This window comes from Myxozyma melibiosi (genome assembly GCF_037950935.1).
Source record: "Myxozyma melibiosi strain Phaff 52-87 chromosome Unknown BZA70scaffold_11, whole genome shotgun sequence".
Lineage (NCBI taxonomy): Eukaryota > Fungi > Ascomycota > Lipomycetes > Lipomycetales > Lipomycetaceae > Myxozyma > Myxozyma melibiosi.
The window spans coordinates 166497-194423 of NW_027042925.1; the positions used below are offsets into that span (position 1 = coordinate 166497).

General features: G+C 54.0%; 13 protein-coding genes across 13 annotated transcripts; 6 read left to right on the top strand and 7 right to left on the bottom strand.

Moving 5' to 3' along the window:
• Nucleotides 1-864: 864 nt before the first annotated feature.
• Nucleotides 865-2209, top strand: BZA70DRAFT_67105 (uncharacterized protein). The gene is made up of 2 exons (XM_064915314.1): nt 865-1756; nt 1815-2209. The coding sequence occupies exons 1-2, from the start codon at nt 974-976 to the stop codon at nt 2151-2153; spliced, it is 1122 nt and encodes a 373-aa protein (XP_064766566.1). The 5' UTR covers nt 865-973; the 3' UTR covers nt 2154-2209.
• Nucleotides 2161-4055, bottom strand: BZA70DRAFT_282694 (putative DNA primase subunit Pri1). Its single transcript, XM_064913327.1, has 4 exons — nt 3780-4055; nt 3016-3720; nt 2454-2953; nt 2161-2393 (listed from the first exon to the last, which is right to left on the bottom strand). The coding sequence occupies exons 1-4, from the start codon at nt 3971-3973 to the stop codon at nt 2266-2268; spliced, it is 1527 nt and encodes a 508-aa protein (XP_064766567.1). The 5' UTR covers nt 3974-4055; the 3' UTR covers nt 2161-2265.
• Nucleotides 4056-4159: 104 nt separating this feature from the next.
• Nucleotides 4160-6393, top strand: BZA70DRAFT_67134 (DNA replication and checkpoint protein-domain-containing protein). The gene is made up of 2 exons (XM_064915316.1): nt 4160-4342; nt 4417-6393. Exons 1-2 carry the CDS (start codon nt 4222-4224, stop codon nt 5973-5975), a joined length of 1680 nt encoding a protein of 559 aa, XP_064766568.1. The 5' UTR covers nt 4160-4221; the 3' UTR covers nt 5976-6393.
• On the bottom strand, nt 6287-10748 carry BZA70DRAFT_67131 (uncharacterized protein). Its single transcript, XM_064915315.1, has 3 exons — nt 10441-10748; nt 6889-10323; nt 6287-6823 (listed from the first exon to the last, which is right to left on the bottom strand). The coding sequence occupies exons 1-3, from the start codon at nt 10528-10530 to the stop codon at nt 6599-6601; spliced, it is 3750 nt and encodes a 1249-aa protein (XP_064766569.1). The 5' UTR covers nt 10531-10748; the 3' UTR covers nt 6287-6598.
• Nucleotides 10749-11300: 552 nt separating this feature from the next.
• Nucleotides 11301-12696, top strand: BZA70DRAFT_282698 (casein kinase II regulatory subunit-domain-containing protein). Its single transcript, XM_064913328.1, has one exon. It carries the CDS (start codon nt 11471-11473, stop codon nt 12377-12379), a length of 909 nt encoding a protein of 302 aa, XP_064766570.1. The 5' UTR covers nt 11301-11470; the 3' UTR covers nt 12380-12696.
• Nucleotides 12697-12895: 199 nt separating this feature from the next.
• BZA70DRAFT_299924 (putative MFS peptide transporter) lies at nt 12896-15057 on the bottom strand (the record flags this gene model as incomplete). Its single annotated transcript, XM_064914678.1, has 2 exons — nt 12896-14537; nt 14921-15057. The coding sequence occupies 2 exons, from the start codon at nt 15055-15057 to the stop codon at nt 12896-12898; spliced, it is 1779 nt and encodes a 592-aa protein (XP_064766571.1).
• Nucleotides 15058-15901: 844 nt separating this feature from the next.
• On the bottom strand, nt 15902-17942 carry BZA70DRAFT_296884 (uncharacterized protein). Its single transcript, XM_064914544.1, has 2 exons — nt 17259-17942; nt 15902-17205 (listed from the first exon to the last, which is right to left on the bottom strand). Exons 1-2 carry the CDS (start codon nt 17615-17617, stop codon nt 16296-16298), a joined length of 1269 nt encoding a protein of 422 aa, XP_064766572.1. The 5' UTR covers nt 17618-17942; the 3' UTR covers nt 15902-16295.
• A 257-nt stretch (nt 17943-18199) lies between these two features.
• On the top strand, nt 18200-19087 carry BZA70DRAFT_67202 (uncharacterized protein). Its single transcript, XM_064915317.1, has 2 exons — nt 18200-18782; nt 18850-19087. Exons 1-2 carry the CDS (start codon nt 18301-18303, stop codon nt 18941-18943), a joined length of 576 nt encoding a protein of 191 aa, XP_064766573.1. The 5' UTR covers nt 18200-18300; the 3' UTR covers nt 18944-19087.
• On the bottom strand, nt 19016-19889 carry BZA70DRAFT_282705 (40S ribosomal protein S13). The gene is made up of 3 exons (XM_064913329.1): nt 19780-19889; nt 19395-19548; nt 19016-19341 (listed from the first exon to the last, which is right to left on the bottom strand). The coding sequence occupies exons 1-3, from the start codon at nt 19798-19800 to the stop codon at nt 19121-19123; spliced, it is 396 nt and encodes a 131-aa protein (XP_064766574.1). The 5' UTR covers nt 19801-19889; the 3' UTR covers nt 19016-19120.
• Nucleotides 19890-20052: 163 nt separating this feature from the next.
• BZA70DRAFT_282706 (uncharacterized protein) lies at nt 20053-22127 on the bottom strand. The gene is made up of 2 exons (XM_064913330.1): nt 20285-22127; nt 20053-20106 (listed from the first exon to the last, which is right to left on the bottom strand). Exon 1 carries the CDS (start codon nt 21678-21680, stop codon nt 20352-20354), a length of 1329 nt encoding a protein of 442 aa, XP_064766575.1. The 5' UTR covers nt 21681-22127; the 3' UTR covers nt 20053-20106; nt 20285-20351.
• On the top strand, nt 21902-22836 carry BZA70DRAFT_302034 (Vps51/Vps67-domain-containing protein; the record flags this gene model as incomplete). Its single annotated transcript, XM_064914731.1, has 1 exon — nt 21902-22836. The coding sequence occupies exon 1, from the start codon at nt 22147-22149 to the stop codon at nt 22834-22836; it is 690 nt and encodes a 229-aa protein (XP_064766576.1). The 5' UTR covers nt 21902-22146.
• On the bottom strand, nt 22767-23295 carry BZA70DRAFT_282709 (uncharacterized protein). The gene has a single exon (XM_064913331.1). The coding sequence runs from the start codon at nt 23207-23209 to the stop codon at nt 22970-22972; it is 240 nt and encodes a 79-aa protein (XP_064766577.1). The 5' UTR covers nt 23210-23295; the 3' UTR covers nt 22767-22969.
• A 689-nt stretch (nt 23296-23984) lies between these two features.
• Nucleotides 23985-27795, top strand: BZA70DRAFT_240995 (rho-type GTPase-activating protein 1; the record flags this gene model as incomplete). Its single annotated transcript, XM_064910520.1, has 5 exons — nt 23985-24248; nt 24336-26536; nt 26891-27105; nt 27167-27656; nt 27693-27795. 5 exons carry the CDS (start codon nt 23985-23987, stop codon nt 27793-27795), a joined length of 3273 nt encoding a protein of 1090 aa, XP_064766578.1.
• Nucleotides 27796-27927: the final 132 nt, after the last annotated feature.

Sequence of the window (27927 nt, forward strand, 5' to 3'; positions counted from 1 at the left end):
GCTCACGAAAATCACAAAGGAGTGCTGGATCAAAGCCATCGAGGCTGAAGCCGACTTTTGATCAAAGTACTTCTTGTCGTTGCGTGGGTTGGTGTTTGTATTTTATCTGGAGTTTTGTTTTTCTTTGGAGTTGTTGTTTTGTGATGGTTTGTATATTTGTGACATGACTTATGCGTGAACGGAACTTCTATCAACAATCAGCTCGTAAACACACAAACAAGTATCATCTACCATCCAAACACCCATTAAAAGATACCCAAACGCCAAATATATATACAACAAGCAACCCCAAATCTCACATCCCACCCGCCACATCAAATCAAACAGACAGCCCGCCCAAACTTTCCAACTGCTGCAACAGCTGCTGATTCAAATTCCTCGCCTCGTCCTCTGACTTTTTCTTCTCCTCCGCCTTTTGCGCTTTTACCGCGACCTGCTTCTCACGCGCGCGACGCTCGACGTTGAAAAGACCGATCGATTCGAGTGGCGCTTCGTCGAGGGACGAGAGCAGTGCTTCTTGCAGGGCTTTTGATTTCGAGATGTCGGAGCGTTTCAGGGAAGATGAGAGTGCTGATGATGATGTTGAAGAGGAGGAAGCATTTGTGGTTTTGTGAAGAGCCTTTTTGGGCTTTTTGGAGTGGTTGATGGATGACGAGGGCGGTCGCGAGGAAGGCTTACTCACTTTTGATGTCGTGGCGGATGCCGGTGCCGCTTTCTTCGTCTTTCGCAGCTGTGTTCGAGAAGTTGGAGCCATCTTCCTTTCTTTGATCTCTCTTCTTTCTTCCGTCAGTTCTATTTGCTCTGCTTGCTGTGGAGTAGAGAACAAGAGGAAAGATGAAAATTGTAAAGCGCAGGTCTGCTCAGGGGAACAAACATCTAAACTTTAAATAATTTTCTCTTCCTCCGACTCTTCTTCATCTCATCTTCTTGCGCACCGCCCGTACTCTAAACTACGGGAAAAGAAGGATAAATAATGGCCGAAGAAGAACTGAAAAGTGCGTCTGTTGATGCGAGTGCAACGTCAGAGGTGACAGCTGCTCCTGCCCCATCAGACGAGCAGACCGCAGCTTCAGAGTCGAAGAACGAGGGTAAGAGGGAAGAACCGCCGGAGGGAATGTCGCGAAATGCGTGGAAGCGGGAACTTAAGAAGCAGAAATGGCTGAGTGAGAAGGACGAAAGGCATCGATACAAGAAGCAGCTTCAGAAGCAGAAGAAAGCGCAGCGAAGGGAAGAGCGACGGGCGCAGCTAGAACAGCAGGAGCAGACTGGCGGGGATGCAGAACTCGCTGCTGCGACGGAAGAGAAGGAGGAGGAGGACGAGAAAGCGATAATTGCGCGTGAGCGAAAACAGCTCGACGAAAAACGCAAGGCGAAGCGCGACGACGCCGAGCTTGCGCCGATCACGATCGTGCTCGACTGCGGCTTCGACCAGCTGATGACCGAGAAGGAGCAGATGTCGCTCTCGCTCCAGGTCGTCAGATGTTACTCTGAGAACCGCCGGGCGATGCGGCCGTGCTCGCTCAAAGTGACTTCGTTTGGGGGATCGCTTTTGGAGCGGTTTGAGGGGCCTAATAAGGGACAGTATAAGAGTTGGAAGAATATCACGTTTGAGAACGGAGATTATAAAGTGCCGGAGGATGAGGAGGAGCGGAGTAGGATGGTATACTTGTCGTCGGACTCTGATGAGACTTTGACTGAGCTGGAGGATAACATGACATATATCATTGGTGGAATCGTCGACAAGGGACGACACAAGGTAAGCATCCATGCGTCTCTTATTTTCAGATATCTGATCTGCAAGCTAACTTCTCCAGAACCTCTGCCAAAACAAAGCCTCAGCCCAACACCTACGAACCGCAAAACTCCCCATCACAGAATTCTTCCAGATCTCAGGCCGCCATGTGCTGACCACGAACCACGTCGTCGAGATCATGCTGAAATGGCTTGAGCTGCGGGACTGGAAACTCGCGTTTGAAGCAATCATCCCGCCGCGGAAGAAGCCCGGGTTCGAGAGCGCAAAGCAGCGACAGAAACGGAAGAGGAGCAGCGGGGGGACGGATGCTGATGGAGCTACGGGCTATCAGACTGATGATACGAGTACACCTGCTGCGGAAGAAGCGGTAGCTGATTCCGCCGCTGTAGATGAAAAATAATCGATGTAGTTATTGTATTGCATTATAACGCCCCATTTAATGTACAACTATCCCATTCTCCCGTATCCGAATCACTGCATGCCGAATCACTGCACGCCGAATCACTGCACGCTCAGAAATCCAGCGATCCGCTTGATTCAGCTTCACGCTGTCGCTTCTGCTTCATCTCCTCTTTCATCAAGCCAGACACAAACCGGTGGAAGTACTCGACGTAAGGCTTCAAGGACGTTTTCTCGTAGTCTGTATAAATCGCGATTAGTCTCTGCTTCCCATTCCACTTTCTAATATTAAGAAGCTTACCTGACAGCTTCTCCCGCTCAGGGGAATCGAGAGTCTTATGCACCATATCCCACTCATTAATCTCAGCGGTCAACATTCCCGCAGTAGGCACATCCATCGGATCAAACGTCTCCGGCCTCTCCCCATTAATCGGCACACACACGCGCCCTGTTCCCGGATGCACACAGAACGGCGACTTCAGCAAATGATTGAGATGCTTCGACACCTCCGCGTCCAGTCGCGGATACAGATACTCCAGAATGACGTCCTGCTTAGCTTCCAGCAGATGCGTCGGATCCAGCGTGCGCGAAACGCCTTGCTCGGCTAGCGCGTCGATGTCGGCCCATTTCTGTAGACTCGACCGGTCGCCGCTCGAAGCCCATTTCTTGCGGAGCGCGTCATTGAGCTCGCGGTCTGGGAGGAGCGAGAGGAGTTTCTCGGCGGATTCTTGGGTTCGCCATGGATCTTGGCCGATTAGAATTGTGTCCTTGAACGAGTCGCGGAGAATGTTCAAGCTTCGGCTAGAGTAGAAACAGAGTTAGAGATTTACTGATCTTGTGTTTGAAACTACAAGACAACTCACGCAACAAAAGGATGAAGGGGTCGCTTCAAGTTAACCCTCTTTGAGCTCTGCGCACCACCCTTCAAGACCTCGAAATACGACGCCACAGCTCTCCGCTTGGAATCATCAAGCGTCCGCGCCCGTTTATCGCAGACCCAAGCGTGCGCACCACGACGGCCAGAGTACACCCACAGCACATGCTGAAACCCAAAGTCCTCGCGCAGGGCCTGATCGATGACTCTGATCGCGACCGTGATGAAGTTCCAGCACTTACTGCAGATATCCGTGCCTTTGCAGCACGTCCGGACGTCGTCGTAGTCTGTCATATCGATATCAAACACAAGTTCTTTCTCGAGCGGTCGGAACGCGGTCTTGCGCACGATCTTGCGGTCGCGCGGGTTGGCGGAGTACACGGGTCCGATCTCGAACCGCGAGGGAAGCAGTCTGTTGACCTCTTTCTTGAACGCGTCCGACGTCGGGAAGGACTGGTAGCGCAGGTATGCGTCGTTCTGGAGCGTGAATGCAAATTCGCGGTTGGTGAAGGAGGTCGTGGGGGATGGGAAGTGGTTCAGCCATTGGAAAATCTCCTTGAATGGCATCAGGCGCTGGTAAAAGATCGGCATGTCGCTCGCATCTAGACCTGCTGTTTTCGAGGGCGGTGTGGAGATTGGGGCTACCATCGGCGCGGACGACGATGGCGCAGAAGACGACTTGGATTCCAGAGCACTAAACACACGAAATTAGCTACTATCCCCGCTCAAAGCACAAGCAAACATAAGACATACTCCGCAGCAGCTTCAAAATCATCATCATCCTCATCCCCAAACATATCGTCTTCCTTCACAGCAACAGGCGTCGGACTCGACGAGGTCTGGATATTGCCGTCAAACTGCTGCACCACCGACGACTGCGACTGCGGCGAACTAGCCTCCGTGGGATCGCGGCACTGGGATAAATCGTCGGTCTTGAAACTCGGCATTGTATCTGCAGGTGGATGAGGAGTATAATATGAGCAGAGAGCAGAGCGCACGAGTGGAGATGGGACAGAGAAGGAAGGAGGCGAAGCGCACTTTTCTGGGAAGACGCGTTCGCGACGCGTCCGCGACGCCAAATTAAGCAAATTTACCCGGCTTTGGAACTTAGCCAACGCGTGTGAACTCAGCAACACCCTCGCTGGTCATTCACTATTTGATACCACGACTACGCGCTGAGAAATCAAGTGATGAGATGACGGACACGGCAGCGCTTGAGAAGTTAAAGCTTGAGATTAAAGACTGGGAGTACAGTTTCAAGAGTGCGAACGGGCGGAACCCGCAGAAGCAGGATATCAAGAGTAATCCTGATATCGGTAAGAGCTCTACGACGATAGATTTGTTTGGTGACCTTCTAGCTAACTGAGAGTGAATTGTGCTGTGTTTTTAGATGCAAAGTATAAAGCGTACAAGCAGTTAAAAGCAGAACTTGCTGGCAACACAGAGGTCAAACCGACAAAGCAACATAAACACCACCACCACCAGCATGAACCTCATACCCCCGTCAAAGAACACCGACGTCGTCACCACCACCACGACAAACCACAATCAAAGCCAACCCACTCACCTACAAAGCCAACGACGACGCCGGTGAAGCAGACGCAGCAATACGATCCCCCGTACTCGGGAAACTCTGCGTCCTCGTCAGACCGGCGTCAGCGGAAGCAAGTCACGCAGGTCGGACCTACGCCGCTGGCAGAAGGTCGGGCGCTCGCGTTTTTTGACATTTTCGATCTTAATAAACCGCCGATTTTCCCGGCCGTTTTGCCTACTTTTGGCGGGAGCGCGGCGCAGACGCAGACTCCTACGAGTATCTCAAAGAAACGGAGTCACGATGACTTTGACGACGACGACTTTGACGACGATGACGACGACAGAGCGATTCTAGACACACCAACGAAATCTCACTCGCCCAAGCACCGGTCCTCCACCAAAGTCATCGCCCGCACACTCACCCGCACGACCCCCTCCAAAAACCTCCCCTCGCCCTCCTCCTCCCTCCTCTCGACCCCACTATCCTCCTCCCGTGCCCTACAGCAGACGCCGACTTCGGCCTCGTATTTCCAGCAACACCACGATATGCAGCGTCTGCTGGCCACCCCGTCGCCGCTGAAACGGCCGCAGTCCGTGGTGAGGGGGTTGAGCGCTATACTTGCTGATCTGCGCAGGGCGCAGGATGAGGCGTATAGCGAGGATGAGAACGTGCTTCGAGAGCTCGAGATGAACCGTCCGGACGAGGACCAGCTGAACTCTGCCCCGCCAACGGCCTCAGCCGTTGCTGCGAAACTGTCGAAAGGAAAGAAACCATCGAAGGCAAAGACACAGGAGAGGAAGGGCGCGGATGACGCAGTATTTCACCTGGGCGAAGTGCAGGAAGGCGATATCGAGGAGATGGTCAAGCAGGCGCACGAGCGCGCAGCTGCACGGGACAAGAATTCACGGTACAAGAAAGCAAAGACGCAAAAGCGGACGACGAGACTTGTCAAGATGCGGCCGACTTTGGCGGCGGCTGCTGCTAAGCAGGTGGAGAAACAGAAGCCAAAGGATGACTCTGATTCGGAGGAGGAGGAGCTCGATATGCCGACGGAAGATGACGAGGAGGTCTTTCATAATGACGAGAATGAATTAGACGAGTATACCGACAACGATGACGACGTGCCCCATCCCGAATTCGCACCAACAGCAACCACAACAATCACAATGGCCGCCGACATCGACGGCATCCCCTGCTCCGACGACGAATTCGACGCTCCCCCATCCTCACCATCTTCACATCCTCGCACGAATACTACATCCAAAGACGATCCTGTTACTCTGTACGGCAACGGCAACTACGACAACGACGCAGAGTTACCACCCCTCGCGAGCTATGGCAATAACGCAGATGACGACGACGATGACGAGCAACTCCCCCCGCGACCGGATTCAAGATCCCCGCGCCGAAAATAGATATGCAGGCCCTTGCGAAAGCAGCACGCGAATCGTCAAAGCGCGCCGGCGGCGTCTCGAATAACTTCCAACGGCTCAAGATACGGTCGAGTAAAGGCAGCAGCGGCAGCGGCGGCTCGAAATATGGTCAGAGGTTTGGTCGTCGGCGGTGAGGACTGTTATTGCTACTTTTTGTCTGAAGGTATCGATAGTAATAGTTACAGAACTTTTAAAACACGTATCGATAAGCACCCGAAATAAAACAAGACTTTCTGACCGACCAGTCGAACAAAACGATAAAACCTAGATATAACGGCCCAAGGACAAACCCAACATTATAAGACATAGTATGCGAACCATTGGTAATAGCAATGGGAGAGGTGTTGAAAGAACAGAAAGAAGAGAAGATAGGTCGAAAGGCTGGTGAAATGAAATGAAGAAAATAAGATATCAAGTTGGCGCCCCGAATAGAACAGAAATAACAAACGAAATGAGAACCCGAGGTAAGTTTAAACCGAAATGAAAACAAAGGTATAACAAACACACAAGACGGCAAAAAGAAACACTCATACTGTTAAATACTATACACAGAACAAACATAGATCAAATCTAATGAAAAGAAAAGGAAAAGAATAATCTACAAATCACGACGCATCATCGTCAATCTGCCGATTGGCGCAATACTCATCCAGCATCGACCGCAGTTCGTCGCGCTTGATTGGTTTGGTGATGAAATTGTTCATGCCGGCGTCCATGCACTCTTTGACGTTGGAGTCGTCGGCGAACGCGGTCAGCGCGACGATCGGGTATTCGTAGCCTAGGTCGTGGCGAATCGCTCGAGTTGCTTGCAGACCGTCTAGGTTTGGCATCTATAGAGGATGATTAAATCGTTAGCTTGATGGTCTGTTAGCGATGATGAGGAAAGCAAACCCACCTGGATATCCATAAGCACAACATCGAAATGCGTCCCGGCCTTCAAACTTCGCTTGACGAGATTGATCGCCTCATATCCATCCTTGGCAATCGCAACACTAGTAATCTTTTCCAAGTTCAGCATTCGGATAATCACCTGCTGATTAACCCGATTATCCTCAGCCACCAAAATCCTCGTCTTTTTCTTGATCCCGTAGGATGACTCAGACGACGAAGGATCACCGACATACTGCCGCGACGGGTTCTGGCCGTTCTCGAGCGTGAGCTGCTGCTGACTGAGAACAAGAGATTTGAGTGACTCCGTGAGAGATTTAAGCGACGTCGCAACAGACAGCACGCTGTCTGAGTCTAAAGTATCGTCCACGCCTATGATTGGCGCGTGCTTGCTCAGAAAGTACGATGACGCTCCAAGACCGGCGAGTGACCCGCCCATCTGGCCTGATCGCCCGCCTTCGTTCGGCGTGTCAGCAGGCGAGGTATGGTCGGTAGACACATTCTTCTCCCCCGACGAATCCGTAGAGGGCTCGTTCGAAGAGCAAGAGCCTTCGCCGACAACGCCATCTTTGATCGACGACTCGTAATCCCTAACGTACCGAAGCCGAACCCTGAACGTGAACGTCGACCCGGATCCGACAACACTCTGGACCTCGATCGAGCCATACATCAGCTCAGCGAGCTGTTTGCAAATCGACAGACCGAGACCCGCACCGCCATATTTCTTTGACAGAGCCTGGTCTCCTTGCACGAACGGCTCGAAAATCGAGCGCTGGATGTGATCAGGGATACCGGGCCCATTGTCCTCGACCTGCACTAAGAACTCGAGATACTTGCCGTTCAAATCACCGTCCAGAACCCCCTGCGCCGGTGAATGTGGCGACGTTGCGCGCGAAGAAGTCGCCGTGCGAGGCGGCACAATGCCCGCAAAACTGCTGGCGCGAGTGGCACCGATGTAGCTGTTGTCGGCAGAGTGCGGCGACACAGGCGACTCTGACTTTGCGTGGTTTCGCTTGCCGAACGGCTGCGAGAGCGAGAGCGAGTGTCCTTTACGGCGGAAGGAGGACGCGAGACTGCTCGATGTACCGGCGTTGTTGAGGTTGTAGGTGTACAATGCTGGGGGAGCCTCTTTCGATCGACCAGCTAGTCCAAGAGAGATAGAGCTGTTCCGCGCAGGAGAAACCCCGGCAGATCGCACACGACCGCCCAAAGATCGTGTCGAATTGCGTAGCGGGTTCTCTGGGTCGGGACTACTAGTCCCGCTTGCAGCTTCGGGCCAGAACGATGGCTTTTCATCGACTCCGACGGACCCGGAAGAGAAGCCTCTGAATTGTGGATCCCTAGACTGTTTTTCTGGATCAACCGAAGAAACAGCCGATGTCCTCGTCGGTGCATGCACAGGCGAGGGAGCGTACACGCGGCCTTGCTTTTCATCTATAATCGAGATAGACTTGTTTGGACTCCGACCTCCGCTCTTTCGCCGTATACTATCAAGTCTCCTGGCGCTGTCGTTATTCAGCGCTGGTATTTCTGACTGTGACCGTCTCGGCTCATCGACCACGCCCAGACACACCATACGGACATGGATCGCGCCGTTTTTCGGCGTGAACTTGAGTCCGTTCGAGACCAGGTTGATGATGATTTGTAAGATGCGGTTGGGATCACCCCACAGCACCATGGAGCCTATGCGCTCCGGCACGAGGTCGACAGAGAGATCGACCTTGACGGAGGAAGCCTGCTTTGCGAAAATAGCCCGGATCTGAGACGCCATTTCCGCGACCTTGAATTCTTTTTCTTCGAGCGTCATCTTGCCGAGTTGGTTTCGCGAGAAAATCAAGAGATCGGTCAAGAGATGTAATAGTAGTTCTCCAGACTTGTAGATGATATTCAGACTCCGCTTGATTTTGTGCGGGTCCTCCTCGCTCAACAGGACAGATGTCATACCGAGAATTCCATTGAGAGGCGTGCGGAGCTCGTGAGTTATGTTTGCGATAAACACCGATTTTGCTTCATTTGCTGCTTCGGCTTGCATCATTGCCGCCTCGAGCTCTTGAGTACGTTCACGAACGCGCTCTTCAAGATGTTCGTACTGTTTGCGCAGCTCCTGTGTCATCTCGTTGAACGTAGTTGTGAGTTCTGTGAGTTCGTCTTTGAACAGCGGACGGGCTTTCTGCGGCACAGTCTGCGGTAGTCGGAATCCCTTGACCGGTGAACATTGACGCTTGCGCTTGCGCATGCCATCACCGGTCCAGTCGCCATGGCTGCGACGAATTCCAGACGTGAACAATTTCTTTTCACCGCCGCCGTCAGCACCGTCATCATCCTCGCCGCCGCCGCCGCCGCCGACGGGTGTGATATCTGGATCAAAGTCAGTATCCGGCGGAGGTTCGTCGTACGCGATGGAGTCGTGGCTATCTTTGTGGTATGAAGGCGGAGCCGTAGTATGCTCTGTTGCGGCGCGCAGTTTGACGATTGGGCGGACAGCGAAGTGGGCGATGGGGAGGGTGATTATGCACATGAAAGCGGCGAGGGAGAAGACGGTCGCGAGAGAGATGTTGCGGAGGTGGTGGATCGGTCTGTAGACGTCGTCGCGGTACATTTCGACTGTGAGGCCCCAGGTGTCGAAAGAGACGTCTGCGTATGCATAGCCTACTGATATATTTGATCGAAGAGGATTGTTTGCTTTGATGATCGAGCCCGTGGTTTCGTTCACGAGAGCGAGTGATGCTGCTGGATAGTCGTGGTATGGGAAGTGCTTGCCGAAGAGCGTCCAATCATGAGTCGGAGGAAGGATGTAGACAAACTGGGTAGTTTCGTAGTTTTCTATGGAGTCCGTGTCGGGATAGAGCCCGATCAGGGAGTATTGGTAGTAGTAGTTGCTCATTGTCTGGTTGTCTTTGATGATCGAGGTGAGCATGTTTGCGGAGATGATGGTTGTGAGGTAGCCGATTGTGCGGTCGGACACGGTCGAGCGGATGGAGACGTTGTAGATCGGGATGGTGAGCGAAAGCACGATCTGGGCCCCCGCACCGTACGGACCACGAATGACACCGCCGAGGTCTTCGAGCGCACTCGGAGCATCTCCGTCAGCGAGCGGGTAGAGTGCGTCGGGGAGGAGCTGGAGAACCTCGCGGCGGGTGAAATTGTTGGTCATGTTGAAGAGCGGGTCGAGGTCTAGTGAGTAGACCGAAGTCGCAAGCACGGCGTCATCAACGTCGAGCGAGAGGGCGAGGGACTCGTTCGCGGCGGCCCAGACGGACAACGAGGTGTTTCCGGCACGGTAGTTGCGGAAGGCTTCCTGGATGGTGGATCGGGTGGAGATCGCGTAGGTCTCTGTGTAGTAGACGTCGACTACTTGGGAGACCTGGGATGCCTTGACCTGGGCGACGAGCTCGAGACGCTCACCGCGCAGTCCGAGGACGTAGTTCTGAGTGACGACAGCCTGCAGGATGAAATAAAGACCAGGACGAGCCCCCCCCGGCCACGAGGGAGGCACGAGAGCGGTCCGCGGTGGTTAGCTGGAGATGCTGAGAGTAAACAAGATTTCAACGCCACTAACCAGAACTATCGCGAGAACACCGAGCGAGAGCAGAACACAGATGCACACGAGGCCCGCGAGCTGCTGGCGAATGCCGATGCGGACCACCATGACTGAAACCCGGTTCTTCTCGTAGCGGTAGAAGAGAATCCGGCGGGAACTGTTGAATATCTTCTTCTTCCTGGGCTGAGTGGAGACAGGATCCAAGGCAGAGGCCGCTGCGCCGACGCAGATCTGAGCTGAGTTTAGTTTTCATGGCGCACCTGTCGCCTGTTGTGGGGGTCGGAGTACGGGCGCCTCATTATGTAAGTGCTTATGTAATCATGAAGTAGCCGGGTAACTCCCTGCTTCAGCCCACGCACCTCACCTTCGTCGCTCTCTTCTTCCCGCACCAAAGCCTTGCTGCCTGCTCTGTTGCCCTGTTGCCCCGGTCGATCGAACAGCAGCGCGTTTGTTACTGCACGGAAGACTGTTGTTGTCTATTCAGTTGCGTTGGGTTGATTCAGTTCTCTTGTGAACCACTGCGATCGTCCTCGTCAGCCGCTGTCCGCTGAGGAAAATCACTTTCTTCCTTTTTTTATCTTTCATATATATAGCGCAGTAGTAGTCGGTGATCTACTTTCAAACAGACTGCGCAGAGCTCAATACGTGGAGGAAGTCTCAGATACACCCACGGCTACAACACACAAACACTCACGAGACTGCTCAGACAATGAATAGCTCCAGTGCTGTCGCTTCGCCATCGCGAGCAAGCGGCGCCAGCACTCCCTCAGCATCTGCGGAATTCGCACAACCATTCGGTGAGTCGTCGATGATGGAAGGCGTCGAGCACCATCAGCAAGGCCAGAAGAAGACAGGCGAGGAGCCGCAGCAGGAGGAAGAAGAAGAGGAGGAGGAGGAGGAGGCCGAAGATCAGCTTTTACAGGATGAAGAGGGCGAGGACCAGCAGCAACAGGAAGAGGAGGAAGAAGAGATAGAGGAAGAAGAGTCATACTATGAATCCGGCTCGTCGCACTCTGAAGGCGAGACCTGGATCTCGTCGTTCTGCTCGATGAAAGGTCACGAATACTTCGCCGAAGTTACCGAGGACTTCATCGAAGACGACTTCAACCTCACCGGTCTGTCTTCGCTGGTGCCGTACTATAAAGAAGCTCTTGACATGATCCTCGACTTTGAAACCGACCCCGACGACGCCGCGCACCTGCCCAACATCCCAATCATCGAAAACTCAGCCGACCAGCTCTACGGGCTCATCCACGCGCGCTTCCTGCTCACGCGCCAGGGCCTCGCCGTGATGGCCGAGAAGTACGACCTCGCGCACTTTGGCTCCTGCCCGCGCTACCTCTGCCACTCCACCCCGCTCCTACCCATCGGAACCTCGGATCTCCCCAGCCGCGACACTGTAAAGCTCTATTGCCCGAACTGCACCGACATCTACTCTCCGGCGGGTAAAGAGGAAAGCGAGGTCGACGGCGCATACTTTGGCACCTCGTTCGCGGGACTCTTCCTCAAGACCTACACCGACATCCCCGGCCCTCTCGGCGGCCTTCGCATCCCGGCCTCAACCGCCGTCTCACACCCAACACCAAAACAAAAACAGTCACAATCACAGCAATCCTCCCACCCACAATCCGGCAACGGCACCGACCCCACTTCCACCGCCACCTCCACCTCCACCGCCACCACCACCTCCTCGCAACAACAACCGACATCAACATCCCCCACCGCCTCCGCGTCCTCGACAACCTCGTCCGCCTCGACCACCGACCGCACCACAGCCACTCCCTCGTCGTCCGAAGACGCGGCCGTCAGCACGCTGCTCCACGACTCCGACTCGAAATGGGAAGTCTTCCAAATGCACCTGTTTGGCTTCAAAGTCAGCGAGCGCGCGCGGTCGGGGCCACGCATGAGATGGCTGCGCGAGCGGCCGCGGGTGTTGTCGGATATCAATCCGTTCTAGTGTGAATTTCCTCTTATTCTTCTTTTACTGTTTTTTCCTGTCGTATAGTTTCACGCGTTTGTGGAATGAGTAAATTATGTACAATATCGCCCTCTCCTACCTAATCTGTCTTCTTCTTTTACCGTGTGTCTTATTTTGCTCTCTACATTTGCTCCAGCTTGTTGTTCCACGAACTTGTTAGTCGTTTGTCTTGTTTTTGGCTTGTATGTAAAAGCTGCATTGTATATTGTGTGTGTTTTATGAAATATTGTTTGCGCTGCATTGATCTGCATCGATGTTTTTATTAGAATAAATAATTGAGACTATTTAGTATAAATGAGGTTGTTATGGGAAAAGTGCTATATTACAAAAAACAAGAAAGATAACTATACAAAAAAGAAAGAGAAAAAGAAAGAGAAAAAGAAAAAGAGAAGAAAAGGAAAAAAAAAAAGAAAAGGGAAAAGAAAAACAAAAACAAAACTAAAACTAAAACTAAAACTAAAATGCTAAAGTACTATCCAAACTCCCCAGCACAGCCTATGCGATATTCTCAGTCCCCCTCGCATCAGCCTGCAACCTCTCCGTAAAATCATCCGACTCCGCCGCGTCAAGCTCATTGAGCCCATCCTCATCCTTATTATACTTACTAAAGATGATCCAGAACAACCCGCCAAAGAAGAGCGTGATAATTGCGAGCGAGGTGTATGTCCAGACCATATCCGGGTCCTTTGCGGTCGGCGAGATGGCGATGCCGATGGCGGCGCCAAAGGCGTTGGTCAGGAGGAAGAGGGACATTACAAAAGACTTCATCGACGCGGGGGCCTTGGTGTATGCGTACTCGAGGCCGGTGACGGAGGCGAAGATCTCGGAGAGCGCGATGAAGAAGTATGCGGGGGTTTGCACCGCGACGTGGATGTCGTTCGGGATCTGGCCGTTCTCGGACGCGGGGCAGGCGAGCGGGTATTCGTAGCACGGGCCGGAGGTGTAGATCATGTGCTGGACGATGGCGGCGTAAGCCATTGCGAGGGCGGCGAAGACGAAGCCGAAGAAGATGCGCGTGATGGGCTTGAACGGGATGCCGACCTTGCGGAGGTACGGGTACAGGAAGCTGTCGCAGATCGGGATGAAGATGATGATTGCGATCGGGTCGATGTTTTGCATGATGTCGTTCGGGATGCCGTGCGTGTTCATCGAGCCGGCTTGGCTGATGAAGTTGTTGAGCATCTGCCCGTACACGAGCCAGTAGATCGGGTAGAAGACAAAGACGCGGCAGGCGACCAGCGCGCGGGATACTTCGTCCACGAAGTGGTTCGTCCAGGGAACGGCCGAGAGTCCGAGCTCGGCTCTGACTGATGGGCGCGCGTAGTTGAGGTTCCGGTTGACGGCGCCGATGACGACGAGTCTGAACGCGTGCGGGATGACAGAGCCCGTGGGTGGCTTCTTGACGTAGACCTTGTGTCCGGCGATAAGGCAGAAGATGCCGACAAAGAAGAACAGGAACGGCAGGAGATAAGCCGCCCAGAATCCGACGTTGAGCTCGAGCTCGGTGGTGGCGATGGCGGACAACGAGCCGACGTTGATGCAGAGGTAAAAGATCATAAACAACGACTGGATCGTCACCGCGGGGTCGACAATCACGCGCTCGCCGGACTTGAGCTCTTTGATGTACTTCTTTGTGTTTGTGTATTGCTCTGCAATCAGCGGCGACACGTTCGACTTGATGCCTCCCGTGCCGAGTCCGATGACAATCATCGCCGTCACAAGGCCGCCCAGCGACGCGCCTGCGTCAATCGCGGCCGGGAAAGAAGTGCCAAAGATGATTGCCAGTCCGACCGCGTAGATTCCGGCAAAGATCGAGATCGTCTTGAACTTGCCGAGATACTGGTCCGCGACGACAGCGCCGACGATTGGCGTGACATAGCACCAGAACTGGAAGAAGTAGTTCAGCGCGGACGCGCGGCTCTGGCCGAGTCCGATCGCGCCAGGCCGGAGGGAGTCGTGCGCGGGGTTCTGCATGTAGTTCATGAACGGGCCGGTGAGACCGTAGTACGTGAACCGTTCGCAGAGCTCGACGACGGCCACGAGCCAGGCTGCCGCGGGGAGACGGTCGGATACGCGGCGGAGCGTGCGGAGGTCGTGGTCGGAGATGCCGTCGTCGTCGTCGTCGTTGTCGCTGGTGCTGCTGGTCGCGTACTTGGAGTCGTAGGGAGGAGCAGGGGGGGAAGAGTCGTCTTCGAGGGCGTGGACGGCGAGGCCGTCTGCCTTGTTGGCGGAGTCGACGGTTGCGAGGGGATGCGGGAGCACGACGGTGTCCGCTTGGGGGCTTTTGGGTTCGGAGGAAAGGGAAGAGTCAGCCATGGTCGATGGAATAAAATTGAGATGAAGAGAGAGAACAGAAGGCGGGCAGGCCGGTCAATTTATAGTGGAAAATTACCACGTGGAGAACAAGGAGCGATAGAAGGAGCGAAGCGCGACAAAGAGAGAGCCCGCGCCGACAACGACAGAACACAGTAGAAAAGACAAAGACAGGCGATAAACGAGCAAAGAGGAGAACGAGCATACATTCGACGCAGCGAGGCAGACGCAGACGAGGAGGCGGAGAACGTGTCGAGCGGCGACGCGGAGTCGTCATCAGCGACGTCGTCGGAGGGCAGGGGAAGGTACTGCGATGCCGACGGGCGGACCATGCGGCCTGCCATTTTAGAGTGAAGAGAGGCGGGTTTCTCGCGGAAGTGATTTTTGTTCGGATTAGCTTGCGAAGAGCTAATTGAGGAGGAGCTGGAGGGGTGGAGGGCAGGTTAGTTGGTGGTGGTGGTGATGGATAAGCTCGGCGGAGTGCGGCGGTTGGGAATTGCTTGTTGGTGTCTTGATGCTTGTTGATGCTTGTTGATAGTTGTTGATAAGTAGCAGCTACAGAGCAACAACAAGGATACAAAGATAAAAAGAACGACAATCCAAGAAGAAAGAGCAAGAGCAAGAGCAAGAACGAGTCGATTGACAAGAACCAACCGCACTCGACGTCACCGAGACAAAGAGACTAAAACCGACAGACGTAAACTCACTCTTTGCGCATGGTTCGTAGTCCGACTGCGCCGATATCGTGTGATGAATCGGCAATGTACTGAAAGAAAGAGAAAAGAGAGATGCAGTGAATGAACTAAAGCTTGGGAAGATGAGGAGAAGAAGAAGCAAGGACAAAGAAATAATCTATTATTTCCGAATTAGGTAATCTATGAACTACACCATGCTCCACGCTCCACCACTACTTCACCACTCGACTCAGCCAACAACGACTATAAACCCCGTCGGTTCATTATTCTCTTTTCATCGTCGTCTGTCTGGCGTACCGCAGGTTTTTGACAAAGACGATTTGCTCGTCTGCTAACCTTGTTTGGTTTTCATCTCGGCTTGCTTTGGATGATCTACATTGCGCCGGCGCACGGCTGAAGTGTGATGGCTGTGTCTTTTTTGTTTCGGATATCTTTATCTAAGAGATATTATAGATATCGTCTATAACAATATCATATGAAAGAGAAATCTGGTATCGCAGAACAACTTGTAACAATTGTAGTCTACCTCATCCGGACCACCATCCTCCCCACCGACCACAACCTTCTCAACAGAATAACTACAAATCCGGTAATCCGAAACTTTCTCTCCCTCCTCCATCTCGAGAACCACTTTCACTCTCACACGTCCAGTCACTGTGTCGCCATAATCAATGAATCTTATTCTCTAAAAAAGAGAGACGACTTGACATCGCCGTTCATGTACTAAGCTTACTTGGATGGATCATGTCGAGGTAATTCAATATTCGGTTTCTATCATACATACAGCTCCTTGGCACTTCTTGAAATCATTTCTGAAATCATTTCTTGATCACTAGTATCCACTGACATCATACCCAGCGCCCTCTTTAAAAAAAAGAGAAAACATCTCAAAACATGGTAGTCTTCCGCCTCCGCTTCTTCGACCCGCTCAAGAGCCCCGTCGCGTCCGCGACCGCGATCGCCCGCTCGGCCGCCGAATCGCCAAACTTGGCCGTCTCGCGCCTCAACCGTCTGATATTCCTCTCGCGCTCGACCTCCCGCCGCTCGATCTCCTCCTGCGTCAACTCCTCGACCGTCGGCGCCCACTCGTCGCCCAGCCCTTCCTGATCAACGCGCCAGCCCGCGTCGGCGTTGTACGCGGCGTCGTTGTCGACTTCGATGGGTAGGTGGCCTTCGCAGGCTTCTTTTTTGAGACGGATGAGCACTTCGTAGATGGCGTGCGCGATCGCGGGGTAGAATTCGCCGGTGAGTCCGAGGTCGGAGACTACCGTGCGCGCGAATTGTTCTGGCGTAAGACCTGTTCGTAGGATCTCGTTCACCGAGCTATCCCCGTTCTTTGCCGCTTCTTCAAGAAGTTTACTCTCTTCTCTTTCCTCCTCACCTTCATCCTCCTCTTCTTCATCCTCCTCCTCCTCGTCATTATTGTTCGACGACAGCGGAGCCGCCCCCGTCGACGCCAGATCCCACTCAAACTTATCTTCATACAAATGCTTCGCAAGATGCAGACTCAACCTAACAATCACATTCTGTATCCCCGGCGGCAGATTAATCGTCGCGACCGGCGCATACTCCTCGATCTGCGTGCGGATCGCGTTCGCAATCTGGGGCGCGTACGTGTGGACGGGGATATCGAGGTCGGTGCACATGATTGCTGCGAATTGCTCGGGCGTGGTCAGGCGCTCGGAGAGGTTCCAGAGGAAGAAGTCGGCGAGGCGGTAGCTGCCCAGGTCGAGGTTGATGCGGATCGGGATTAGGATCTCGGGGAGGTTTGCCGCTGCTTCGAGTTGTTCCTCGGTGCTGATGTGTGTTAGCAAATATATCACAAAGAAGAGAAGTAAGATGTAGCATACTGGTAGACATGGTTCGTCATAAACGCAGGCCGACTCTTCACCACCGGCTGCTCATCCTCCGCCCCCGCCGCTCTACTCGGCGTACCCAACCCAGCGGCCGCCAAAAGATCATCATCGTCGTCTAATTCCGCGTAATTCCTCTTTGCAGCACGCGGCAACGTCCCGCCAGTCGATATCAGCGCGCCCTGCGGGACGAGCAGCGCGGTGGCGCCTTGGCGCAGGCGCGACGAGTAGGTGGTTATCGAGGCCTGGCCTTTGCGGAAGACTTGCTGCTGGTGCGTGGGGTGGGCGTAGGGGTTGTAGGGCGAGTTGAGGGCGTGGGAGGGGTGGTTTTGCGAGTATTGGTTGCGTCGACTCATGGTGTGTGTGTGTGTGTGTCTGATGTTGGTGATGTCGGTGATGTCGGTGATGTTGGTGGTGGTGATGTTGGTGATGTTGGTGATGTTGATGCTGATGAGAAGTGACGAACTAGACCCAGCGACAACAAACAGAAATATTCCTTTCCTCCTCAATCTGCAATTCTCCAATATATCCTCTCCTAACAACAATAACAATCTCTTTCTCTGATTCTGTATCCGATTCCGATCTCCTTCTGCCGTCGTAACCTCACCTCAGCCCTTCCTCCTCTCGAGACCCTGGCTTCTTGGTACGAGGCCCTTGTTGTTGTATTATTAATGCTATGGAGGAGGGTTATGTAAGCGGGATGGGCGGGCGGGAGAAGTGAGGCCGGGTTGGTTGTAGTTGGCTTGGGTTGGTGAACAGATACGGAATCACTGAGCGGTGAGGAATTGGTTTGGAAGAAGATCTTTTGAGAGAGAAGAGGATTGTATCTGGCGACATAGACGCGCAAGCAGAAAAGAGAAAGAGAAAAGAGAACGACAGGAAAGACGAGACGATATACTTGATATCAAGAAGTCATCTACGCGGTATCGAATCTGATTTCCAGATTCCAGCGATTTGTTTGCATATCGCCAACCCTTGCATTATCTCACTTTGAGGTGAAGATTGTCTGAGGTGAAGAACGGACGGGAGAAGAAGAAAAATGGACGGATCAGGTGCTGTGGTTGCGGATCGGGTTGCGAGTGAGGATCGTGTTGGTGCTGCTGTTGCTACTCCTGCTGATGATGTTGCTGATGATGCTGCGACATCGCCAAAAGATACGATTGTGGAAGATGCAGAGGAGGAAATACAACCCGACGACGCAAACACATCACGGAAACGAACACACGACGCCATCGACGCACCATCACCACCACCACCACCACCCACATCCACATCCACCCACCCACACATCCCCCCCTCAACGCACACATCCCCCACCAACGGCCACGACACAACCTCCCCGCCGAAAGCCAAGCAGCAGAAACTCTCACCGGAAGAGGACTCAACTGACGCTGACACTCAGCAGGGGCAGCAGCAGACGCAGCAGGACCCGGTCCGTGGAGGCGCGCCGCTTCGTCGGTATCTGAATAAATTCGTGACGCCGGCGTTGCTTGATGGCATGAAGTTGATAGCTCGAGAACAGTATGTGTTTCTGCTTTCACTACTTTTACTGTTAATATGATATAGAGGACTCTGCTAATGTGTTTAGGCCTAATAATCCGCTGGAGAGGCTGGCGATGTTTTTGCTGGAGAGGAGTAAAGATGCGCCTCTTGTGTCTGAGGAGAGTATTTCGAAGGAATGAGTATAGTATTAGTGACGACTACGTGTACGATAGATGGTGGAAGAAAGTGATGCACGAGATGCACGAGTGATTATTTTTCTAAATGTACAATACATCTTCCCTGAGAAAGAGACCCAGCCGAGATAATCTTTTTACTTCATGTATTAACTTTTCAAACAACACAAATAAACAAGACGCTTAGGCGACGAGAGCCGAGGCGGTGGCGGACTCGTACTTCCAGACGGGGGGAAGGACGCCGACGGTCTTGTAGTATCTGACCAGTCTGTGGATTCTGGACTCGATCAAAATCAGACGGAACTTGGAGTCCTTGTCCTTGCGGTTGCGGTCGAGGTGCTTGCGGACGGAGACGGCCTTCTTGATGAGGGAGTAGAGGTCCTCGGGGATTTCGGGAGCGAGGCCTGCAGATTATTAGTATGAATACAAGAAAGGAGCTGAAAAAGAAGAGACTCACCGTTCGACTTGAGGATTCTGAGGATCTTGTTGCCGGTGACGACCTTGACCTGGGCGACACCGTTGGAGTCTCGCAGAACGACACCGATCTGGGAAGGCGAGAGACCCTTGCGGGCGTTCTTGATGATCATGTCGACGATGCTCTCGGGAGTGAGCTTGAACCACGCGGGGGATGGCGCGAGTAAGGTGTGGCCGAGGAGGACATACCTTTGCCCTGTGAGGGTGTTAGTTTTTGTTCATGATAAGTTCAATATGTGGTGTTGAGAGAGTGGTGTGGTGTCTTGTCTTGACCTGACTTCACCTCATCATTGACGATTCGATCCCAGCTCAATCCACACACCCACCACACCAAACCAACAACAACCAGCTAACAACAAAACACATACGTTACTGTGCATGCGACCCATTTTGAATATGTATTTGACGGAGAAGAAACGGGGAAAGCGAGACGAAAGAGCGGTGCTGGATGGAGAAAACAGATGGTTTGGCAGACCTGACTGCGAAAAGCAGCGTGGATGGAGTTAGGGTTGTGTGTTGTGCGTAGTGTAGGGTTACTCTTCCTATTGAAAAGCAGTCACGCTGGTTTGTTGAGTGAGTGAGTGGTGAGTTGGGAGTTTAGGGTGCGGGTTCTCTTTATAACTTCTTCCTCTGCTGTTCATCATCTTTGTTAACTATATCGACTATCAACATATCAACTACTGTTATAACAACTAGTAAGTACTCTCATAACAGAGCAGATCTAGCAAATGATGATACCTAGCATTTATGGCACTTCTAGTACTAGAGATTCAGTTCTCGATGACTAAACAAAATACTTTCTGACCATCTGATTCGCTCCTTGATCATGCTCTGTCTGTTCTTCCTTCTCAGTTCTTAGCTAATTGTTACTAGACTGCCTGCTTTATATGAATTGATGTATCTCTGTTGCTACAATACTACAATATACTCATTAACTGGATCAATGTCCGTTACTGCTGCTCACGGCGCTCTCTGCGCTCTCTGCGCTCACTGCGCTCACCCCTATCGCCTCGAATATCCGCTTCGTGCTCATATCCCCCTCAAACAACTCCGCCGTAGCCTTGTAGTCTCTCGAAACCCCGTTCGCGCGCGTCTCCCCCACCGCCATCTCCTGCCCGATAATAACCGCCATATGCGCCTTCCCCCAATTCTCGCACAGCACAACCTCCGGCACCTCGACCCCCTGCTCCTTCTCGACCTCGTCCAGCGGCGCGTAGACCCCCTGCGCGATATTGATCTGTCGCGCAATGTTCTGCGCGATAATGCTGCCTTGGAAAATCGCCCCGCCCGCGGTCTTGATCACGGGATAGTCGTTCGCGTCGCCGACCGCGTAGACGTTGTCGAAGCCGCCGCAGACCGTCATGTCGTCGTTGACCTTGATTGCGTTGTTGGCGGCGTCGATCGAGGTCTGCGGTAGGAATACGGAGCTGTCGAGGAACTCGGAGGCGACGGTGCCGCGGTAGGTGCACCAGACCGTGCAGTCGGCTTCGAACTCGCGGCCGTCGGTCGTCTTTATGATTCGTCTTCCCACCTCGATCTCTGACGGTTTCTTGTCTGCTGCAGTTGCCGCGCGCGTGTTGAGCTGCACGTCAACCCCAAGCGCCCGCAGCGCGTCGAGCACTCTTTCGCTAAACTCGGGATCAAGCGACGGTTCAGGCGGGAGTCTGTCGCGGGAGTGCAGGAGGGTGACTGATTTCGTCGGATAAGCGTACTTCAGCTCGCCCGCGATCTCGATGCCGACCGCGCCGCCGCCGACGACGACGATGGAGTGCGCGGCGCGGAAGTTGAGCGCGTAGGAGTCGGCGAAGGCGAGGTATTCGTGCTTTGTGAGGTGCGGGGGCATGACGAACGCGGGACGATGGCGGCCGACGGCGATGGCTGCAAAGTCGAATGGGAGGGAGGTCGTGCAGTCGTCCGTCAGCCGGACGTCGACGCGGGCTCTGGACATGTAAGATGCGCGCCCGCGGACAAAGTCGACGTGGTCGAGCACCTGCGGGGAGAACGACGAGGGCGGGGCGAAGGTTTGCGGGGCAAAGGCCTGGTCGACGAGCGTGCGCGGGATGGCGATGGGGTTGATGAGGCCGCGGCGGGGCTCGACGACGGTTATGCGCGGGAAGGGGAAGTCGGGGAGTTTTTGGCGGCGGGCGTCTTGGAGGAGGAGGGAGACGAGGTTGTGGGCGATGGCGTGGCCGCCGACGGAGCCGCCTACGATGACGACGGAGGGTGTGGACATGGTGGAGTATGAGAGGAGAGAAGATGAGGAGAGCATACAAGAAGAGAAGAAGAAGGAGAAGAGAAATGAGTCTTTATGTCAAAACAAATGCCGAGCCTTAAACCAGAGCAGCAGCAGCAGATTCAGGAGCAGCCCCGACGCGAGACGGACGCCGAGGAATCTAGACGCGAGCAGCCGACCGGAGCGGGAAGAGCGGCCAGGAGACCAGAACAGGTCTGGTTTTCTGTGTTTTTATTCCGCAATTCTGCTGTGTTATTGCATGATTGCTATATAACTGTCTCTGTGTTTATTATACTCTATTTCATGCTATGAACATAAGCAGTCTGGATATGCGAGGAGCTGCTCGGATCGAGATTAAAGGTCCCGGCTGCTGTTGATCTGATAACTTTAAGTAGTCAGAGTGATTAGTGATGGATTAGTAAGAGTCACGTGGGATGGCGGCGCAACAGAACACAGGAGGGAGGGAGGAGGTTGTTGAATCAATACAACATCAAGAAGGAAGATGTCGAATTCCACAGTTCATGCACAGTCGCATCTGCAGACACCAGACAGACCATCACCATCATCAAGGTCTCCACACAATGGCAAACGAATAGTATCGTCAGCCAACGCGCGAAGGACCGCGCTGCGGGAGTTTTACGCGCTGGGGTCGGACCGGTTCACGGCGGGCGTGCAGCCCTCGGAAATCGACCGGCCTGATTTCAAAGCAGACGAGTGGTTAGACCGATTTGTGCGGGAGAACAAGGCGCGGGAGTTTGTGGCGAAGGAGAATACGCTGATGCACGAGATCCGGACACTGGAAGGAGAGGGCAAGGCGCTGGTGTATGATAACTACAGTAAGCTGATCACCGCCACCGAGACGATCCAGAGCATGCGGAGTAGCATGGATCCGCTTCAGCCGACGACGTCTGCGCTTGCGCCTGCGGTGGCGCATATTGCGGAGGTGTCGGCGACGTTGATTGCGACGCTGAGCGAGAAGCGGAAGAAGGCGGATGAGGATGAGCGGGAGCGGTGCGTGCGGGAGTTGAGGGCGATTGTGGATGCGCCGGAGAGGTTAAGGAGGATGGTGCGGGAGGGGAGGGGGGAGGAGGCGAGGGCGCAGTGGGGGGAGTTGGAGGGGGTGTTGGAGAGGATGGGGGAGGTGAGGGGGGTGGAGAGGATACGGAGGGAGTGTGTAGATGCATTAGATTGATAGTGCATGATGTATTTATTGTAGTAATGGGTATAGTATTGAGCATAAGTATGTTGTCTACACGAGAGAAGAGAGTAAAGACAGACTAGTCTATGACAGCATGAGGTATCCAGTACAGTGTAGAGAGAGTAGTCTACTGACTGCCAACATCAAGGGTATAATCAAGCTCCTCAGAGACATCAATGATAGTCTCTTCCTGGTGCTTCAGATCAAGTTCAGGATCATTCGGAGGAAGAGAGTGGTGCTGGATGCGGTGGGTATGGGCGCGAGGGGGGAGCATGCCCCAGGAGGGGTGGTGTCTCGGGGACGGCATAGGGAGGGCGGTGACTGAGGAGAGGAGGAGGGAGAGGGGGATGAGATATCTGAGCAGCATAATAGTAGAGTAGAGTGGAGATATCAAGAAGAGAGTAGAGAGAGTAGAGAGAGTAGAGAGATAGAGAGAGTAGAGAGATAGAGAGATAGAGAGAGTAGAGAGAGAGAGTAGAGATGGGATATCAGAAGTAGAGAGAGAGACCAGACGAGTCAGGCTGAAGCGAGACGGTACCCTATCCCTCAATGAAGCGAGCTATTAATAGAAGTACATACAGAAGGGGAAGAAGAACAAGAAAGAAGAGTAAATAGAATAAGAAGAATACAAACAGACTATACAGAACAAATACCACAACAAAACACCAAAAACAGGCACAAAAAGAACAGCATAAAAAAAGGAGCCGAGATTCGATGAGAACAAAGGAAGATAGCCGAATGCGGCTGAGACGGCTCGTTTGTTGACAATGAAAAGCGAATAGAAGATGTTGTTGCTCTTATTCTTGTAGTTATTGTATTAAAGAGTAGAGAGTGTTCTAATAGCACTATTAACTACTCCAATACTCCAATACAAAAGACATACAGCAACATACAAACAACTACTCATAAACACAGTCAGCAATTAGTCATCCACTCGCTTCTCTGATCTCCTCTCAGCCCCTGCGCTCTTGCCACGTCCACGCCCGCCCCTGACTCCCTCGGCTCCACTTCACCACCTTCTCTACTTCACCACTTCCTCTACTATCTCCTCTATATACCCTTCTTCTTCTCTCCTCTCTCACTTCTCCTATCTCTTCAGACGCGTCGCATGCTCTGCTCTCACCTCTGCTCCACCCGCAGTCATGCTCCTCGCGTCTTCTTCCTCAACCCAACCACCACAAACGTCTCCCCCGTCCTCAAATCCCTCCTCCTCACGCGTCCAATCCTCCTACGCTTCTCCTTCTGACAGCCTCTCCCGTCCCTCTCTACCCTTCACCGTCACCTCCTCCTCTTCTTCACCATCCACCCCCTCCTCCTCTCTATGTGCGCGATGTCACCTGCCCCTCGACGCGCCTACGATCCGCGCCATGGACAAAACCTTTCATAAATCTTGTTTTGTCTGTGCCGTATGTCCCCTCTTCTTCTTCTATTCCACCCTTCTTCTTTCATTTCCTTCTTCTCCCTTTATCTCTCTACTCTGTCTAACTCCCCAGGACTGCGGCAACCCCGTCGGCGAGCGCTTCTTCCCCCTCGACCAACCCCCCTCCTCCCCCCTCCCCCTCTGCGAACTCGACTTCTTCCGCCGCCGCTCCCTCCTCTGCCACGTCTGCGGCGGCGCCCTCCGCGGCGACTACGTCATGGCCGTCGGCCACAAATACCACCTCGAACACTTCACCTGCTCCATCTGCCCCCGCGTCTTCCAGGCCGACGACAACTACTACGAACGCGACGGCTCCGTCTACTGCCACTTCCACTTCTCCACCCTCTTCGCCGACAGATGCGAGGGCTGCAACTCCGCCATCCTCCGCCAATTCATCGAAAACCTCCGCAACGGACGCCACGAGCATTGGCACCCTGAATGCTACATGATTCACAAGTTCTGGAACGTCCGTCTCGCTGCAGAATCGGCCCCTCCTGCCTCCGCCGCAACAGACCCCGGCCCGTATGTCTGGAAAGACGACAGCGACCTCACTCCCGACCTCCTCAAAGCAAAGCAGTCCGCTGTCGAAAACAAAGTCTTCCGCATCTGGACCGTGCTCTCAGAGTACGAGGAGGTTTCTGCCGCCTGTATCTCCGACATGCTCCAGTACGCGACCGCCAGCTCGACGCTCGACGCCGTCCTCGCGACAAGCAGACTGATATACCGCGTTCAAGTCCTTTTCTCAGCTATCGACCTCCTCCGGCAAAACCCCACCGTCGCGCGTTCGCTCGGAAAAGAACCAAAAACTCTTTGCAAAAATATCGTCAACTTCCTCACCACCCTCCCCGGCTCCGTTCTCTCTCCCTCCTCCGCCCAGCCTGCCACCTCCACCCCATCTCCTCCCTCGTCTGTCGCAGCTCCCTCATCCTCAAAAGATCTCCTCGACCTCGTCACCTCAATGGCTCACTACCTCAAGCTCCTCATCCAATTCGGTCTCGACTCTGCTCTTCTGCAAGACAGACTCGACTCTGACTCCCACGCCGTCGAATCTTTCCTCGACTACCTGTCCTCCCACAACTCCCCGCCCGTTCTCTCCCGCGCGACCCTCGTCCCCAACATCACCGACCAATGCATGTCCTGCCGCCGCGGCATCGAAGAAAAATGCGCGCGCCTCCTACCCTCCGCCGACTCCGGCGACCGCCGCGACCGCAGATGGCATCTCACCGCCGCCTGCTTCGCCTGCGCAAAATGCCAGCGCTCGCTCGTCGACGACCTCGCCCGCGCCGTCTGGAGCAGCAACCTCCGCGTCGTCCTATGCACGGACTGCGCGACCGCCGCCGACCAACCCCGCACCGGCTTTGAATTCGTCTCGCGTCTGAACCAGTACTCGTTCCTGCTCAAAGTCGCGCTGCAACGCGTCTACAAAACCGTCGAAACCCTCGCCGCGCAGGGACCGCTCAAACGGATCTCGTCGACCGACAAGCACGAGTCCGTCGTCGGCTACGTCAACACGCTCACCGACATCCGCCGCCTGCGCTCCACCCGTTTCAAACGCGCAATCTCGGACGCAAAGGGGAAGCAGGTCCGCAGATCAAAGAGCACGATGGGAAACGAGTCGCAGCGCGCGTCCGCGTCGCCAAAATCCCAGTCGCAATCGCCTCAGGGACCTTCAACCGGCTCTCTGCAGCGGAGGAAGAGTAGCAGGACACATAGCAGCACTACCGTCAACGCAAACAGCAGCAGTAGCAACGTCAGCAGAGAAATCGTCTCGCCGCCGTCATCAATAGCTACCGCTCCATCCACCCACCACCACTCAACCACCTCCCTCCTCAACAACCCCGACACCCCACCCTCCGCTCCCCGCCGAACAAACACCGCATCCTCAGACAAGCCCGACATTTTATTTGGCGAGAAATACCTCACGCTAGACGACATCCCGCGCATCGTCGCCGCCGAGCAAGCGCGCGAGCAGCGGCCGAACGCGTTCCGTCATCAGCGCCAGAGCTCGCTCAAGCTGGGTTCCGGTCCAGCGCCGAAGCTGATGCTGCAGCAGTTGCCGGTCTCGCAGTCACATGTCGGACCGGCGCCTACTGATGATAGGGGTACCACGTCGCCGCGCCAGCAGCAACAATCACGACCTCAACAGCAGCAGCAGCAGCAACAACTGCAACAACTGCAACAGCTGCAGCCGCAGAAACAGCGACAGACCAACGCAGTGCAACTAGCGCCCAAACCCTCAACCGACGACACCACCCCGATCGCGCGTTCAATCGCGTCCTCGTCCGCCGCCTCGCGCGCCGGCGCCGGCCGCCTGAAATACTTCTCCGAACTCTCGCCCGCAGAATACACTGCCGTGCGCAAGCGCGCGTTCACAGAGCTGCAGGTGATCGTGGTCGATTACTTTTTCTCCGAGCAGGAGTACCTCGAGATGGCGAGCGAGCCACGGAGTCCTGCGTCGCCGGGGCACGGTAGCGCGAAGCTGAGTTTTTGGGAAAAGTTTGGAAAGGCGTTTAGCAAGTCCAACAGCAATGGCGTGAACGGCAACAGCAACGGCAGCAGCAACGGCACCAACGCCGCTGATGCCGGCGCAGGATATAACGCGTCCGGCGGCGGCAGCGGCGCACCGAGTCCGAATTCATCGGAAAAGATGAAGCGGAAAGGAAGTGCGAACGCGGCTGCTAATGCTGCTGCTGCGGCGGCGGCGAACGCGAACGGGGTGTTTAAGGTCGGCCTGGACGCGCTTGTCGAGCGCAGCGGGACGGATTCTGAGTTGGGTGTTAGTGCGGGGATGTTGAAAGTTCCTGCGTTTTTGGATGATGTTATTAGCGCTATGCGACGGAAGGGTGAGTTCACTCCTCAAGTTTACTTTGATCTATTGTGCCTAATAATGTTTGTTTTTTCTAGATATGTCGGTTGAAGGTGTTTTCCGGAAAAACGGAAACATCCGAAAACTCAAGGCATTGGCTGAGACGATTGATAAATCCGGCGCCTCGTCGAGCACCCGCGTGAATCTTGACACCGAGTCACCAGTCCAGCTCGCAGCTTTGCTGAAGAAGTTCCTTCGCGAGATGCCGGATCCTCTCCTAACATTCAAGCTCTACCGGATCTGGGTTGCCTCGCAAAAGATCGGCGACGACGAGACGCGTCGCCGCGTGCTGCATCTCTGTTGTTGTCTCTTACCCCGATCACACCGAGACTCGATGGAGATCCTACTAAACTTCCTGAAATGGGTAGCCTCGTTCTCGCACGTGGACGAGGAATCCGGATCAAAGATGGACATCCACAACCTCTCGACCGTGATCACGCCGAACATCCTCTACTCGCAAAACGCGGCCGACGAAGACACCGGCCCGATCCCGCCGCCGCAACTCGACCCTGAGACGGGCGAGCAGGTGTCGCAGCCGGCGGCGGGCGGGTTGGCGGGCGATAGCTATTTTCTGGCGATCGAGGCGGTGAATTCGTTGATTGAGAATCAGGATGAGTTTAGTCTTGTGCCGGAGGATATTTTGGATGATTTGGAGGAGGAGAGTTGATGCAGTTTTGATATGATTTTTGTGTCCATGTACTTTTACCCCTAATACCTTCCTCTTCTTTTGTTTTTTTATTCTTTCGCCTTTTGGTTCTGTTTGTTTTGGTTTTTTGACGTGTTTTGGTTTCGTGTTTGG